We start from the raw sequence: 15,500 nt of genomic DNA, 5'->3' as shown, positions 1-15,500 counted from the left end.
AGCCTCCTGGTAGACACTTGCCAGTGCAGTGTAGTGTGTGGCCAGGTTGACAACGGCACCGTCAGAAGCAGCAAAGCAAGGCTGTGAACACAAGATGTTGCAACACTTTGAAATATGTGACTTATGCTGACCTTTGTATTTCCCTAGAGCAATGAAATAAAGGGGAAAAAGCCACCACAAAGGAAGAGGAAGGTGAGAAGGTGATGTGAGAACCCACCAAACTCATGGAGTAAGTTCCAGAGAAAGCACAAATGTCACGATAAGAAGCGAGATGAGGACACTGAGTCCCTGGGGCCTACAGAGAGAAAAGAAAAGAACCCCTGTGGGGAGGAACAGGGCTGAGAGGTGACATGGTCAACCTCCACCACCAGTCTCACCTCGTCCTACTTCACATCCCCCTCAAAAGGGAGGTGACAAAGTGGAAAGGTGATCTGGCTGCAGCACTCCTCATCGGACAATTGTGGATGCTCGTACACGTCATTTCACCAAAGCTCCGTGTCCATTATCATTAAAACACGGCCAATCCTGCCTTCCTCGTACACAGGGTGTGCGCGAGGATTAACGAGGACAAACAGATGTGATGCACCAGCCTGGTGCCAGGCAGGGAGGTGCCACCCCGCAAACGTCATCTCTTCCCTTGACCCATCGTGAATGCCAACTCTAATGAGAAAGACATCGCTTAGAGGTGGGGTGCCCCCCCTTTTTCATCAGCATTCACTTCTCAAGGAGGCAATCACCGGGAAATGCAACGCACTAGTCCCCGCGTGGTGGCACCCGAGGCTGGAACTCTGAGCGCACGTTTAAGGTTGGAATCGGGCCACAGGGGCTTCTGCCAATCCCGCGGTGTAGGCACCCACGTCGGTGTCTGTGGGTGGGCTGGGTACACCATTCCTACCTAAACCACTGAGTCTTCGGGACAAGTGGCCGTAAACAAATTTGTGAAATGGAACGCAAATCGGTCACAAACTGACAGCTGCGTGAATTTGTTTTAACAAATCATCTCTGCTCTTTCTACTGAAATCCCGCCCAGCATTAAGTGGTGCCATGTCTGGTTCCCACGGATAATTTCTAAATTTTTGTCGTTTCCAAACAAGGTCTTCACACACATTTTTCACAACGTAATACTTATAATAAAGGCACAGTATTGAAGCCTCCAAAAAAAAAATCAAGTTTTGATTTAACCTGAGCCTAGCATTTAGTGTTTTCCGTACTCATGGGTACCAAAAATGCAAGACAGTTCCCTGCTTACCTTCAGGTATGAACAATTACTAACTGCGAACGAAAGGCAACAATGGGGTCCAATGGCACAAACATCAATTTTTCTCTTCATCCCTGGATCCTAGCATTGCAAGACCAGGATTCTCACCGGCTGGCGGAAGGGTCTGGATACACCACTGGCTCACACGGGCTCAAGTCGGCTCAGCTCCGGAAGCAAAGCCTGGAATCCAGGAGTCAACCAAAGATAAGAGGTCTAGGTAGGTCAGAGGGAACCTTGAGTCCAAAGAAATGGACTGAGCCTAAGGATTGGGAAGAGGCTTGTTCCACAGATTCAGAAAGAGGCCAATGTCAAGAGGTATCCACAACGAAGAAAGTCAACGAGTTGGCCCAAAGGAGAACAGGAAGTCATAGAAGGTCATGAACCATGACAGAGGCTATTTGCTCTCTCCTGCAAAAACATTTAATATGTATGTGTTCAGCTCCAGCCTCGCTGGAACCAGTAAATACTGCTAATACTGATCCAATCCCCTCCCCATTCAACCACCCACCCAGTGCAAGGGCCAGGCAGGGAGGGGCCCCCCGTTCAGTCAAGGGGGCTGCACTGGGCTGGAAGGCAAAAGCCATGTCTAAAAGAAAGGGTCAGAAATACACTGGGTTCCTAATCCACGTAAACTGGATACAATTACAAAAACAGAGAGATGGGCCCCAGACACCAGGGGTAGGCCTCTTGAGGTCGTGCCAATGCATTTTTCAGAGGAGCTGAGAAGACAGATGGCAGGTAGCAGGACACAAACAGAGCGCACCCTCGTAAGCTAAGGTCCACAACACAAGACAGAGCCCACGGGCCTCGGAACACCAACATTTCCTAATGTGTTTGTCACCGTATTTGCTTCCTGCTTCAGTGTAGATGCTGAAGTACACGGAATAACAACCTCGAGTTTCAGAATGTCAAACTTTGGGGAAATAGTCTGAACCAAATCCAATATCCACCCACTTCCCTTCAAAAACAATGAAAATGCAATTCCTATATTTTTGAAATTTATCAAGTGAAATAATTCCTTTGGGAACACTCTCATTATCTTTGGTGTCCTTTATTTCACTCTGGTCCTCCGGTTCGAGCATGGTTTATATGCTTACTGCCAGGATAGGAACGGCACAGCGCAACTCCCACCATGACCCTCGTGACATCTGGCTTTTTCTTCTGTCACTTGTGGTCCTTTCAGACTTGTCATTCCTTTATAAGCTCTTCTGTAACAGCCTCAGCAAAGCACACAGCATTCTAATGACCAGTCTGGGTTTGTACTTACCGAGTGTCCCTCCCAGCCAGGCTTGGCTCCTGGGTGCTAAGGACGCAACAGTGAGAAGACCCCCCACTCTCAGAGAGCTCGGTGAGGACAGAGAAAGAAAACCAAGCAAGCACAAATGACAGAATGTCAAGGTGGCAGCTCTCTGGGATGGAGAGGTCGAGAAGGCCTCTCTGAGGAGGTCTCCATAGGCTGGTTGTCCCCAAGTGAAAGTGGGACGAGCCAGGCACATCTCTGCAGGAACTAGGTTCCCAAAAGGGGGAAAAGACAAGCGCCCAGGCTGCCTGAGCGACAACCGCTTTCCAGGTTTGACAACCTCTTCCCAGGTTTCAATAAGTGAGCATCCCACACAGCGCTTTGATTTGCAAAAACCCACATATTTTTTCTGGAGTTAAGTATGCTAATAAACAATCAGACTATGGTCCCAGAGTGAAAATTAATGGACACACTCGAATTCCTATCTTTGAGCCATACGATGCCAAATCAAATTCTTGGAAAAGGCCTGGAGAGTCAATCACGTGGCTTTCGGAGCACAAAAACATTTTTTTTCCCCCACACAAAACCAAGTAAGTTGGACCAAATTTTATTTGGCCTTTGAAGCAAGACTGGAAGCCCTGGCAGTGGCCTTCAGTCTCTTGAGCACAGAGTTCTGATTCTAAGAGACTCCATGTGCTGGTGTCTCCCGTCCATCTCGGGACAGGCATTTCCAGGATGAAATAGCAGACTGTGGGAAGAGAACAGAGGATTCAGAAGTCTGCCAGCTCAGTTTCTTCCCGCTAATACAGCCACACTGTTTTGATTGAACTGAATTCCAAGAGTAACAGATGGACCATACTGAAGTTTCAACAAAAAAGAGCCAAGTGCATCTGATTGTTAAAAACTGCCACTTGTCACCATTGTGCCCCGTTCCCCTTAATTTCTGAATGACTGACCAGCCACCTTCCGCTTGGGAAGGGCCCTCTGTCCCCCCAGGGGGGCAGGGCCTTCCACCCCACACGCACACCACACAACTGGCGCCAAATGCTCAGTGCTGGTGGTCAGCCGCGGGGGTCCCCATGGACTCTCCTTCCCCGGAATCTGGAGCTAGGTCTAAAGCACTTTTTTCCCAGATGCTGTCTATTCCTCAAGAAAAACAACACACCAGAATTTCTAATGTGCTTTTATTTCTAAAATCAGCACGAGAAAAGGCATCTGAGAGAAAAATAACCCAAAAGAAACTACGTAGGGAGTTAGTACTAAAAGGTTGTAGAGTTTCTGTGTAGAGTTTAAGGTGATGAAAAAGTTTTGAAAATGGATAATGGTGATGATTATACACATTGCAAATATAATTAATGCCACTGAAGTAGATATGTAAAATGGTTAAAATAGTCAATTTTGTGTAATTTATATCTACCATAATAAATAAACACAAACACACAACCATGACAATAGTGGAAAACCCAAACTCCAGGTCAAAAAAATGCGTTACATATCCATTCATTCACTCGTCTTCCAGTTCCCGTTGGGGCACCGGCCCGGGACAACATCACGGCCAGTCTCTCAGGCAGCCGTCAGAACGGAAAACCATGAAGGGGACGCAGCGTCACAGGTGTTAAACAAAACCGACACAACAACAGAATTAAAGACGGCAGCGGTACTCCAAACACTGGGCTGTATACTGTTTTAGGGATATATTTTACCCCTCAACTTGTCTGCAAAAACATTACTTTGTTAAACTTTACATCATCACAAACATTCTATCTCTAAACATAAACATATGGATAAACTAAAATACAAAATTAAAGAAGGACTATTGACATGCTCTTAGGCAGAACCACATGACATTGCCAATATCCAACTCTCTCATCCTACAGAGATGGCAATTTCATATGGTTCGACCAGGCCCGGCTGAGTAATTTGGTTGGAAGCAGCAACTGCAGAACATGGGACACCTGCGGCTTGAGAGACCACAGGAGCTGAAAGACAAATAATCCAAGTTTCTTTCCCTTTCAGAAAAACGGGTAAGATTTCTCCCAAATGCGTGCAATTAGTATGAAAATATTTTCCTTCACAAAGAGAAAAGGAAATTCAAAAGTTTAAGAAGGGGATAAAAATACACATAAAAAAAGATAAAAAGCAAAGGGGGACTGGGTGAAAGCAAGAGGTCAGGGGTTAAGGACTGGGAAGTACAAGTCGGTGGTTAGGAGAACAGCCACGGGGAAGTAATGAACGCACAGGAAGTACAGTCGGCAGTATTGTAACAACTGGGTGGGGCACCGGATGGGGCGCTGGAAGTACCAAGCAGATGTGTATGTAAAGTATGACTGTCTAACCACTGAGCTGCACATCCAAAACCAATACAGAATAAAACTGAGGAAAAAAAAAAAAACAAGCAAGAGAATTATGTCCGGGATAGTTGACTAGAAAGAGTCTGTTCTGTTGTCCCAGAGTTTGGAATTTAGCCCTGAGAGTCCAAGAATCCTAATGGCACTACTTTTTCATCTCCATACTCCTCCTTCTCCATCTTCATCCCTTTAGGTGTCTCCCCTCCACCACCATTCATAGCCTGGAGGCTTCTTCCTGGGCTGTAAGCTGTCCCCGGGGCCCCAGATGCTTCCTCCCTGCTGGCCCCCTCACCTGAGGGCAGGGCCAACTGCTGCTCACATCCCACGAGGTGGGGGTGGGAAAGATGGCTTCCCCCAGGCAGCTGCCTCTGCCAACAGCTGCCTCTGCCTGTGAAGCCTGGAACGCAGCTCCCTGGCTGCTGAAAAGCGCGGGCACTGCTGGGCCCGTGGGGCGGGTGTGCGCACTCAGCTTCCTCCCAGACGCAATGTTTCACTTGGCTAGGATACCCAGGATCCACCACTTCCCTTCAGCAGTCAGATCTGACTTGTTCCTGGCTATGGTTGAAATCACGGAGTCTGAGTCGTTCAATTCCTGACAATTTGTGGGTCCCGGTGTTAGGTGGAGCTCTACGGTGGGAGACAGACAGACATGCTGGGCGGTCCCCAGCACTCAACAGGCCAGGGGGGAGATTTCTCCAGGAAGCGGAGTGGACACACATGGTGTGTGGGGAGGGAGGGTGCGGAGAGGTCAAAAGGCTGCCCACATCCGCATGACATTCACGGGACACAAAAAAGAACCAATGGAGGCAAAAAGGAGCAGTGGTGGGAGGAGGGGAAGCATAAGAAAAGCAACTGGCCAGGGCAGAAAGTGTGTGCAAATTAATAATAACAACAAAAAAAAGTGATGAAAAATCACTATACTAACCCACTATCAAGTTTCACAAAATTGGGTCCGTCTTATATTACTTCCAACGAGTCAAAACCAGAAGGTCAAATTGAAAAGGTCAGAGCCAGCTTTCAATGGGAGACGTGATTATAATTAATTAGGACTGTGTTTCCCACGTGGCCTGGAGAAGGTCTTTCTTGGGGGAAGACTTCAAAGTGCCAGGCAATCTAATAGCCTTTCCGTGGATTAACAGAATGACAAGAATAACTTTGAAAACAAAGTCTAACTATGCTTGCTGCAAACGAAAAAGCAAAGGGCGTGGAGGAGGGCATCCACTTGCCGACTGGGGTGATTAAATCTCCTGCCAGTAAAATATTTCAGAAGACCTCATACAGAGACGGTGCACAAAGAAAACCCACCGAAAATCACTGCATGCAGTAACTGTCTTGAGTTTATGGGCTAAGTTAAATAACTACCCTTTAAAATACAATTAGGTAAACTGATACCTCTGTAAACTATTTCAGAGCAATCAAATTGGTCTCTTTTCAGAAAAGATAATAGTTCACTCTTCAAGTGAGAAATCTAATTTAGAACTTATTACTCAGGTCTGCAATATACCTAAAGGTGCTATAATGATCACCCGTGCGCTTATGAATGTTCCAGAAGAGACATTCTCGGGTAAGAAAGGGTCAGACTGGACGACGGCACTGGACAAGAGTTGATCGTTTACCCGCACCCGCACCCTGCAGAACCGTGGTGTCTATTAATGCGGATCTTCTAAGTCTCTGCCCAAATCCTGTTATCTAAGCTGTGAGTCAGTGATTCCCCCGTTGCGGGCACGTGCTGGCCCTGCCCACAGGCGCCACCCTCCCGAGGCCACAACTATGCAGATTTCTCAACCGAGTGTGTCAGCCTGGCACACATTTCTTTTTCTGTCTGCAAATACTTTCCTGTGAGCGTAACATAAATTATGAGTCCAAGAGGACTATTTCAGTCCTCCATATTTCTAGGACCAACCTACAGTGATTAGAATTTTCACGAAGAATGGAATTTTAAATGAATTTTAAAACTATCTCCCTGACCACACACACACACACAAAAGAACAGCTTGAGTAAATGTGCAAAATTTTCAGAGACTGAATGAAATAAGGAAACACACCCTGACAAAAACGGGGGGGGGGGGGGAAAGGGGAGGGAGGTGGGCTGGGATGGGAGTAAAAGGCAGAAAACTGTACTTGAACAATTACAATTAAAAAATGAAGATTATTATGGGAATTAAATAAGAAAATAAAAGTGTCTAATGAGTACCATTAAAAAAAAAAAAGAAAGAAAGAAAACACACCCTTCTGTGCTGTCACCAAAAAACACCACACCATGATCTCCCAGGATCACCGAGGTCCCCAGTCTAGGATTTTAGTTACACAAGGCTCTGCTTGGTCTTAACACTAAATAGGATTTTATTTATTTACTTTTCATATTTGCTAATTTCAGAGAGAAATATCAATCAGCTACCTCCCGTGAGCACCCTGACCAAGCGAGGACAGAACCCGAAACCCAGGTATGTGACCTGACCAGGAATCAAACCCACACCTTTGGGCGCACAGGACGGTGCTCCAACTGAGCCTCACCCACCAGGGCTAAACCGGGTTTTTAAATCTGCTTCTTAATCCACCTGAGGATTATTACACTGCAGTCAGCACCACCCTGGCCACGCTCAAGGTAAAATGGTTGTTGGAAAGAAGGGCACCAAGAAAAGAAAAGCCTTGAAAGGCCAAAGAAATATTCCCCAGCTTTCTGTAAAGCCCTCCTGGTCTTTACCCTTGTTTCCTGCAAGGACAGTCCTGGTGACGACTGTGGGAGGTGTGAGAGTATGTCCCCCACCTTCACTGTAGGCACCCATGACCCTAAGGTGACTTTTGAGAGAGACTCAAACAGGGCCCGAGAACCGGCAGCAGCTGCATCAACATCACCAGGGGGCTTGTGAGAAAGGCAAGACCCCAGGCCAAACTCCGGACTTGCCCATCAGAACTGGCACCTGAACAAGATGCCCATGTGATCTGTGGACAGTAAGGTTCGAGACCTCTAAACCAAAGTGTTTCGGAGAAGTTATATTTTGGCAACATAAAAATTTCACCAAAACGGTTTTTTAAAGATACAGAAAAATGCCCATTTGACAGGTTTTACCGGTGACTATCTGACCTTGAACGCTAATATCTTTTGTGTGTATGCTAAAATATACACACAAATGTAAAATTCACCATCTTACCCATTTTTTAAAAAAGATTTTACTTATTTATTTTTAGAGAGAAGGGAGAGAAACATCAATGTGTGGTTGCCTCTCGCGTGCCCCCTACTGGGGAACCTGGCCCAGGGCCCATTTCTTAAGAGCTCCATTCACTGGCATTAAGTCCACTCACATTGCTCTGCAACCTTCACCACCTCCATCTCCACAACTTTCTCAGCTTCTAAAACTGAAATTTGGTACCCATTAAACAACAAACCCCCATTCCTCTCTGCCCCCAGAAATACCGATTTTTAACATGCTTTAATAACATACCAGATTGGACTGAAATTAGCCAATGCCTTGAAAAGTTACCATACACGGGCTTGACGAGGACAAGGCCATGTTCTGCATCTTTGACCCTGATTGCTTCAAGAATTTATTCTGGGGCAGTTAAAAAGCAGGCGTTCCTGTCCTGGACCAGATCATGAATTTTTCCTGATCTTTGGTGACCTTGACCCTGTGCTCCATGGTGAACTTGTGACATAGGAGGAAAACGAGGACAGGGGAGAAATAAACTAGAGTCATTTGGCCACTGCTAGTGTTCGATCCTAGTCTGGGCCAGATTTTTTCAATTTCGCCTCTTTCCTCAGTGGTGTCCAACCTTTTGGTGTCTCTGGGCCACACTGGAAGAAGAGTTGTCTTGGGCCACACATAAAATGCACAAACACTAACAAAACCAAAAAACTCTCAATGTTTTAAGTAGATTTACAATTTCGTGTAGGGCCACAGGTTGGACACCCCTGTAGCCTTGCAATTCCTATACAAATCACCCAGAGAATTACACTTGTTAGACCTGGGAATGACTGGGCGGACAACATAAAGACCAAGTACTTGAAGAGCAGTTGAAGATTAGGAGTCCCAGTCGAGATTTGTTTTCATGTTTAAGTACACGTTATTCTGGTTTTATTATTTCTAAACCCACAATCCAAAACTACTGTGAAGAGTGAACAGACCTGCTGCCCTGACCACCCCATTCCACTGCCCCGGCCTCGCCAAGAGCTACCCATCGACCGGGGCTGGCAGTGTCTTCGCTTGGCACAGACTGCTGGCACAAACTGTCACAGGCGAGGCACTGAAATGCTGCTGAAGGTGCCATATTAGAAACCTCTGCCAAGCAAAGCATAGATCGAAACAGAAAGTATCTTAGAACATTAGACAATTAAGCAAAATAAGCCAGTCATCAAAAATGGCCAGTACTGTATGATTCCACTCATACGAAGTATGTGAAATAGTCAAAGTCACAGAGACAACAGGCAGAAAGGGGGTTAACAAGGCCTGGGGGAGCAGAAGTGGGGAACGAGCGTTCGAGGGGTTCGGAGTTCCAGTGTCACGAGATGAAGCAGTTCGAGAGCTCTGTGGCAGAACAATGTGAATCTCCTCAGCACGACTGAACTGCACACCTAAAGTGGTTAACATGATGAATTTTAGTGTTATAGAGGTTTTTTAACCACAGGTTTTTTTTGCAAAAAAGTTTAAAAAAAACCCCTTTGGGGTTAAAAGATAAGTCAGCAACATCCACAAAATGGAATTGTAATTCCATTACAAATCTATTCTACAATACTTGTAGGAATAGTTATGTCAAGTCAGATACACTGACTAAGTCTTGTTTCCTTTTTGATATCATCTTGAGAAGTATACACAGGGCCTGAAAGGGACTGAACTCGTGCAGACAGTGAGAAGGGAACACAGGAAGGGTCAAGGCCAGACCAAAAAATGCGGACCAGCTCTGTCTGCATGGGAACTTAAAACATTAGCGCAGGGCCTGACCCTCAAGCTCGGCAGAAGTCATTTAGCCAGCCCTTCGTTCACAGGTCACATGGCGGTGCCACCTGAGAACCTGATGGGCATCAGTGCAGAGCCCACACCAGGGAGGCTGTCGGACCCCTGAGCTCTTCACCACCTCCTCCCTAACGCCCCGTCCCCAATCTGTCCTTTCAAAACACCGATGTATCTTCACCACCAGATAAATAGCCTGGTGAATCACTCCTCAATAAGCCAAGGAATGAACAAGGCACCCACCAAGGGGACCATCGGGGCTAAGAGGTTGTGAGAACCCAGTAGCCTGTCTGCCTCAAACTTCACAACACTGATGCTGCAGCTTCTGTTCTCTGCACAACTTACAAATGAGAGTCAGAAACCATCAGTTTTAAACACGGTCATATAACATCCTCTTATTTCTTTAGGCTTTAAATTTCAATATGTACTTCTGAGGAAGAGAACCATTTGTAATATTAAACTCAGTTTCCTTAATAAAATGGAGAAATGGGCTCCTTTCACAATTAACCAAATATAGTCACCTCTTGAACAACATGTTAGGGGCACCAACCCCTGCATGGTCAAATCTGCATTTAACTTTTGAAGCCCCCCAAACTTTCCTAACAGCCTACTGTTGACCGGAAGCCTTATCAATAGCATACATAGTTCATTAACACATATTTTGTATGTTTATATGCATTATATACTGTGTTCTTACAATAAAGTAAGCTAGAGAAAAGTGTTATTAAATCATAAGAGAAAATTCAATTAAAATATTTATGGGAAAAAAATCCATGTGTAAGTGGATCCATGCATTTCAAACCCATATTGTTCAAGGGTCAACTGTACCATGGATGAGCCAGCTTCTGGATTAACAGGATATTTCTGTCTCCAGTGATATGGCTTTCATTAGTTTTACACTAAACAAATGGAGAAAGAATCAGGAGCAGAATTCCCAGAGACAGAAGCAACTTCTCTGGTTGCTTAACAGGGTGGACAAAGAAGCTCAGGTGGAGGGTTTGGTCAGCCTGACTCCTACAGGGATGAGGCCACCACCGCACTACACCCTCACCGGCAAGCCAGTCTGTCCAATACCCTACGCAGGTGTTAGACTTTTAAGGGCAAGTGGTAATGAAGCCACTTAGCAAGTATCAATACATTCAGACTTTTCCTCAAGCCGCTTGCATTCCCCGCTTGTGATTCTCAGACAAGATCCCCAGGAAGGAGACTGGCCAAGTGGAGTGCTCTCCTGTCCCATGCTGGGTGGAGCACTTTCTGGGCCCCATTCAGGGGCATGCAACTGCTTCTCTCACACAGTCCAGGTGAGCGCTACACATTCCTTTTGGAATTTTGTTTTGCCAATTAGAAAAAATGTTTAAGGTTTGGGGAGCGGGGGAGTGAGCACACACACCCTCGTGTTAAACTCTCTAAGGAAGGGGATCCCAGATGTCGCAAAGCCAACGGGACTCGGGACTGGTGCTCACCTGCCCATAGTCGGTCCGGAAGACGACCACGCCCTCGGCACAGGAGTTTACAGTACTCGGAAAGTGCTGGCCATTTTCTCTCAGCCAGACCCGTGTTCCCTGTGAACAAAGCAGACAGGATCGAACGATGAGTTTGGATTGCATTTTGTGGCAAGACACCACCTTCAAGGTTACTAGGACTACGACATTCCTTTAAAAGAAAAACGTTGTGAAACCCAAATGTTCTTCTCAAGCAAAGAATGACTCATCGGAGGGCATCATCCATAGGCTTTACTGTAGAAAAGTGTGGCTGAGAGAGAGTCACTGGATAGAGAGCAAAGAAGGGGCTGAGGAAATTATAGCACATACGTTTGTATGTTACTGAGTGCAACTGACATAGAAATTATCTCATTTCATTCACAAACACCCACTGTGGCAGGTACTATTACCACACCTGTTTTACAGGTGAATCAGAGGCCTAACGGTAAAGCAACTGCCCAGTATCACAAGACTGAGAACTCAACTCCAGGCAGGTGGGGGGTTCTAGAAACCACAAACTTGCCCAGGTTACTACTCTGCTCCACCCCAAGCTGAGAACTCTTTGGGACCTGGGAGCTCCCATTTCCCAGGTCTGAGCCTGACACATTTGCCCATTTGGACCTGGAAGGGCATCAGAACACTCCATTGACTTCCTGCTTGTAGCAAATCTATGTGTTAACTGGACTCTCCAAGAGAGGAACTAAGTTTTAGCAGCTATCAGAACCCAGCCCACCGGTACGCATCCCACCAGACACCTACTGCACTCCAAAGTCTGGGGTTGTGACCCAAACAGTAACAGCTTCCAGATCCCACTGTTTTAACCAAGGGCATTCTGGGTGGCACTGATTTCATTACCACTTTTCATTCCCGGCTGGACAAATGAAATGATAAACATATTTTTAGCTTTCAAAGCTGAATATCCTCTCCCTTTGATTTCACCACATAAAAACTATTTATCTCTAAGGATGAGTGGTAAAAAAAAAAGTTTGAAGAAATTACTGGGTATACACTGGTCATCCCAATCATAAAGAATTAACTTTATGATATATGATGCATCATATATCATAGATCATATATCAAGTGACAGACAGCTTCAGCATCTCATTAAATTAATTCTATCATTGTATTAATGCCAACAAAAATGAAACTGGAAATAATATACCCAAATTATCACCTGAAATAGCACTTACACTGAACAACTTTTTATAGAATTTTCAACCTCATTTTATTGGCTTGCTTAATTTTTGCTTTGACTTGAAATATTAAGTGAAATATTTACAACACACTGGTTATGGTATGTTCTACTTGCAGGTTAAGGGGTTACTACTGCACTATTAACAAGAGCTAGCAGGGAATAAGTAAAACAGAAGTAAACTCATCTTTTCATGGTACTTTTGCAAAAACAGTAGCTTCTGGCACTAGAGGGCCCAGAGGTAGGTGTCCCGGTCACGCACTAAAAGCCTCAGTGACACTCGTGGCTGACACTACTGCTCAGTGGGACGGGACCCTCCTTCTCTGAGAGTAAACTGAAGCTCAGAGCCTCGGTCCTCGCCTGCGGTAACACAGTTAGTGACCGAGCCGGGTCTCAAACCTCTCCAACCCCCGCTCACATACTCTCTCCACACACCACACCAACTCTGTTTCTCTCCTTTAAGTAATTCATAAATAAATTAAGTGCACTAACAGGTCAGTGAACCACTCAAATATAACACAGAGGTCCCTTTAAGTGGCCACTTGTCACATACGACCATGTGCTGCTCTCTATCACCTTCCTAGGAAGAAAAATTTAAGAAAAATATAAAAATCCAAATTAAGTTATTCCCTCCATGCCATCTTTGACCCTGTTTAAAATACTCCAGCCAGGACACAAGCTATGAGCTGTTTATACCGTTACTCAGCATGGCCAGTAAGTCACTTTAGCTCAATGAAAGCATCCCGAGCCAGCCAGCTAGACCCAGAGTCTCTGGAAGGAGGAGAACCCAGAGGCAGGTTCCACATGTGCATGAGATTCTACAAGCACTTCCAAGAAGATCAAAGTGACTGAGGCCTCGGGTTGAAAGGGCATGGGCTTATGTTCCCTGTAATTCACTCACATGACTGATTCCCTGTGTGAGTTCTGCAACCCTCCTAGCAACCCCTATTTTACCCCCACACAAGGCCCTCCCCAAGGGTACCCCATTTCTCATTAATATGGGAATTTTAAGTGGTTAACCCATCCTTCTCTTACCACTGCCTCCAGAGAGAGGTTGAAATCCTACACGATTAAGGTGGAAAACAACATCAGAAATGCATATGAAGTGTTTCTGCATAAATCCTGAAGTCTGCTTATTTCAAGAACACATATAACAGCAAAAGCGGTGAGTTCCCATCTCCACAAGAGTGGGTACCTCTGAGGGCCACTTCAGGCTGAGATGCCGAAAACACCCAGAAATAGTGAGGACCAACTATCTGTCAGTCCTGATTCTTTATTAGGAAACAGCTGCTTCCAAAAAGAACATTTACTGCGGGCCTCCTCTAAGGCTGCTCTCTCAAATATCATTACATACCAACCACACTATTAGTAATGCTTGAGAAAGATTTCCAAGGGCCTCAGCTACATTCTTCATCTTCTTTTTAATGCACACATTGGAGACTGCAGCATTTGAAGGACCTACACCCATGCATGCACACACATGCATGTGCACACACCCACATTCAAACAGAAATGTCCAACGTCGAGGAAGGCGAGGACTTATCATGAAATAATTCAGTGGACCCCCATCCCAGAATCCTGCACTCAAAGCATTGTTTCTGTGATCACCACCTGCGTCACTTCAATCAAAAAGGATTTCATATATTCATTTCCCAATTATTAAAATTATCTATTTAGTAAGGGTAAATTAAGATTTTAGTATAAAACATTAGTGAATTAATATAAACTGTCACCAGGATTAATATAAACCTCGGGACTCCCGGAGGCTGTAAGGCATGCAGCTTCTTTTACTTGAGTTCTGTTGTGTTTCTTTTTATCTCTTCATGTGAAAGTGCTACAAAGCCCTTTGTTGACACAGTCGCCTATGATCAAACACACAGTTCAACTTCCTTAGTCCCAAGGTCTTTTTCAACAGGTGTGAAGAGTTGCTGATAAGCAAGTTTTATGAAATCCAGCCCCAAAGAGCAAACCTAGAGCCCGTGGGCCGGTTCCCCTGGACCTACCTACAGCAGCTGGTTTCCGCAGGTAGGAAGGGAAATATTAAAAATTCCCTTTGTTCTTTGACAAAGTTTAAACTGGCGATTTTCATAAAGTCAGAATTGCAAAATAAAACCGTTGCAATGAACATTTTTTTACAGACTGCTTCCTGGTCATTCCTCCGATCCTCCAAACCCACTCCCCTTCCATTAGAACAGAACATATGTGCCCAGATCCAGACAAGAGGCCACCCACAGGTATCTGAAAATGAAGTCACAAGCAGACATTTACCAGACCATCCAAGTTTGAGTGGGAAAGAAAAATCTGCCCACCATATGCAAACCATTATATCCTGTCATTGTTAAATAAGCCTGATAATTTAATGTACAATGCAGGCATGTGGAGAAAGCTCACAATTTCAGTAAAATATGCCTTTATAAGACGATAGAACAAGTTCAACCATGACATACATATTTTCTTAAGACTTGGGCAAGTTTTCATCTTAATGTCGGAGATGGACATGTGTTAAATTTAACCCTAAGAGGTTTTCCACACATACTCCCAGGAACAGTTTTACACGGTAAAGCTCTTGCACGTAGATTTCCTTCTCCTCTGATCTTCACGGCAACACTGTAAGATAGGGAGGCAAGAAGTCCCATCCCTTCTTCAAAAGTGACGTTCACAGGGCTTCCACTTTCCATTGCCAACAAATGATTTCTTAGCTACAATAAAAAAGACCGGCTGTACCAAGTGTTGGTGACATTGTGGAGAAAGCAGTGAGGATGTAAAACAAAGATGCTGCCACATAATCTTACTACATGTCCCAACAATTCAACTGCTAGGTATCTATCTACTCAACAGAAAAATTTTTAACAGCCTTGCATGCAAATATTCATAGCAGCATTATTCTTAATAATCAAATACTAGAAATCGCTCAAATGTCCACCAATTGGTATAGGGACAAAATGTGATAAATCCCTACAGTGGAACTCCAGTAATAAAAATGAATCACTGATAAAATCATCAAATAAAGCTATATCTCAAAAACATCATGCTAA

The 15,500-nt window shown here is 44.9% G+C and overlaps 1 protein-coding gene across 3 annotated transcripts in view; it reads right to left on the bottom strand.

Annotated features, from left to right (window-relative positions):
• The window catches only part of MYO10 (myosin X), a 191,205-nt gene that overhangs the window by 138,615 nt on the left and 37,090 nt on the right, over positions 1-15,500 (bottom strand). For all 3 annotated transcript variants that reach the window (XM_053657372.1, XM_053657370.1, XM_053657371.1), the window contains exon 2: positions 11,256-11,354. Coding sequence is in view for 2 of the 3 variants with exons in the window: in XM_053657370.1 (XP_053513345.1) it covers positions 11,256-11,354 (99 nt within the window). In the remaining variant the exon portion in view is untranslated. The remainder of the gene's footprint in view (positions 1-11,255; positions 11,355-15,500) is intronic.

Source organism: Artibeus jamaicensis, unplaced genomic scaffold (assembly GCF_021234435.1).
Source record: "Artibeus jamaicensis isolate MK-2021 breed Jamaican fruit bat unplaced genomic scaffold, CSHL_Jam_final scaffold_369, whole genome shotgun sequence".
Taxonomy (NCBI): Eukaryota; Metazoa; Chordata; class Mammalia; order Chiroptera; family Phyllostomidae; genus Artibeus; species Artibeus jamaicensis.
The sequence above is the reverse complement of the archived record's forward strand: the minus strand, read 5'-3'. Positions and strand labels throughout refer to the sequence as shown.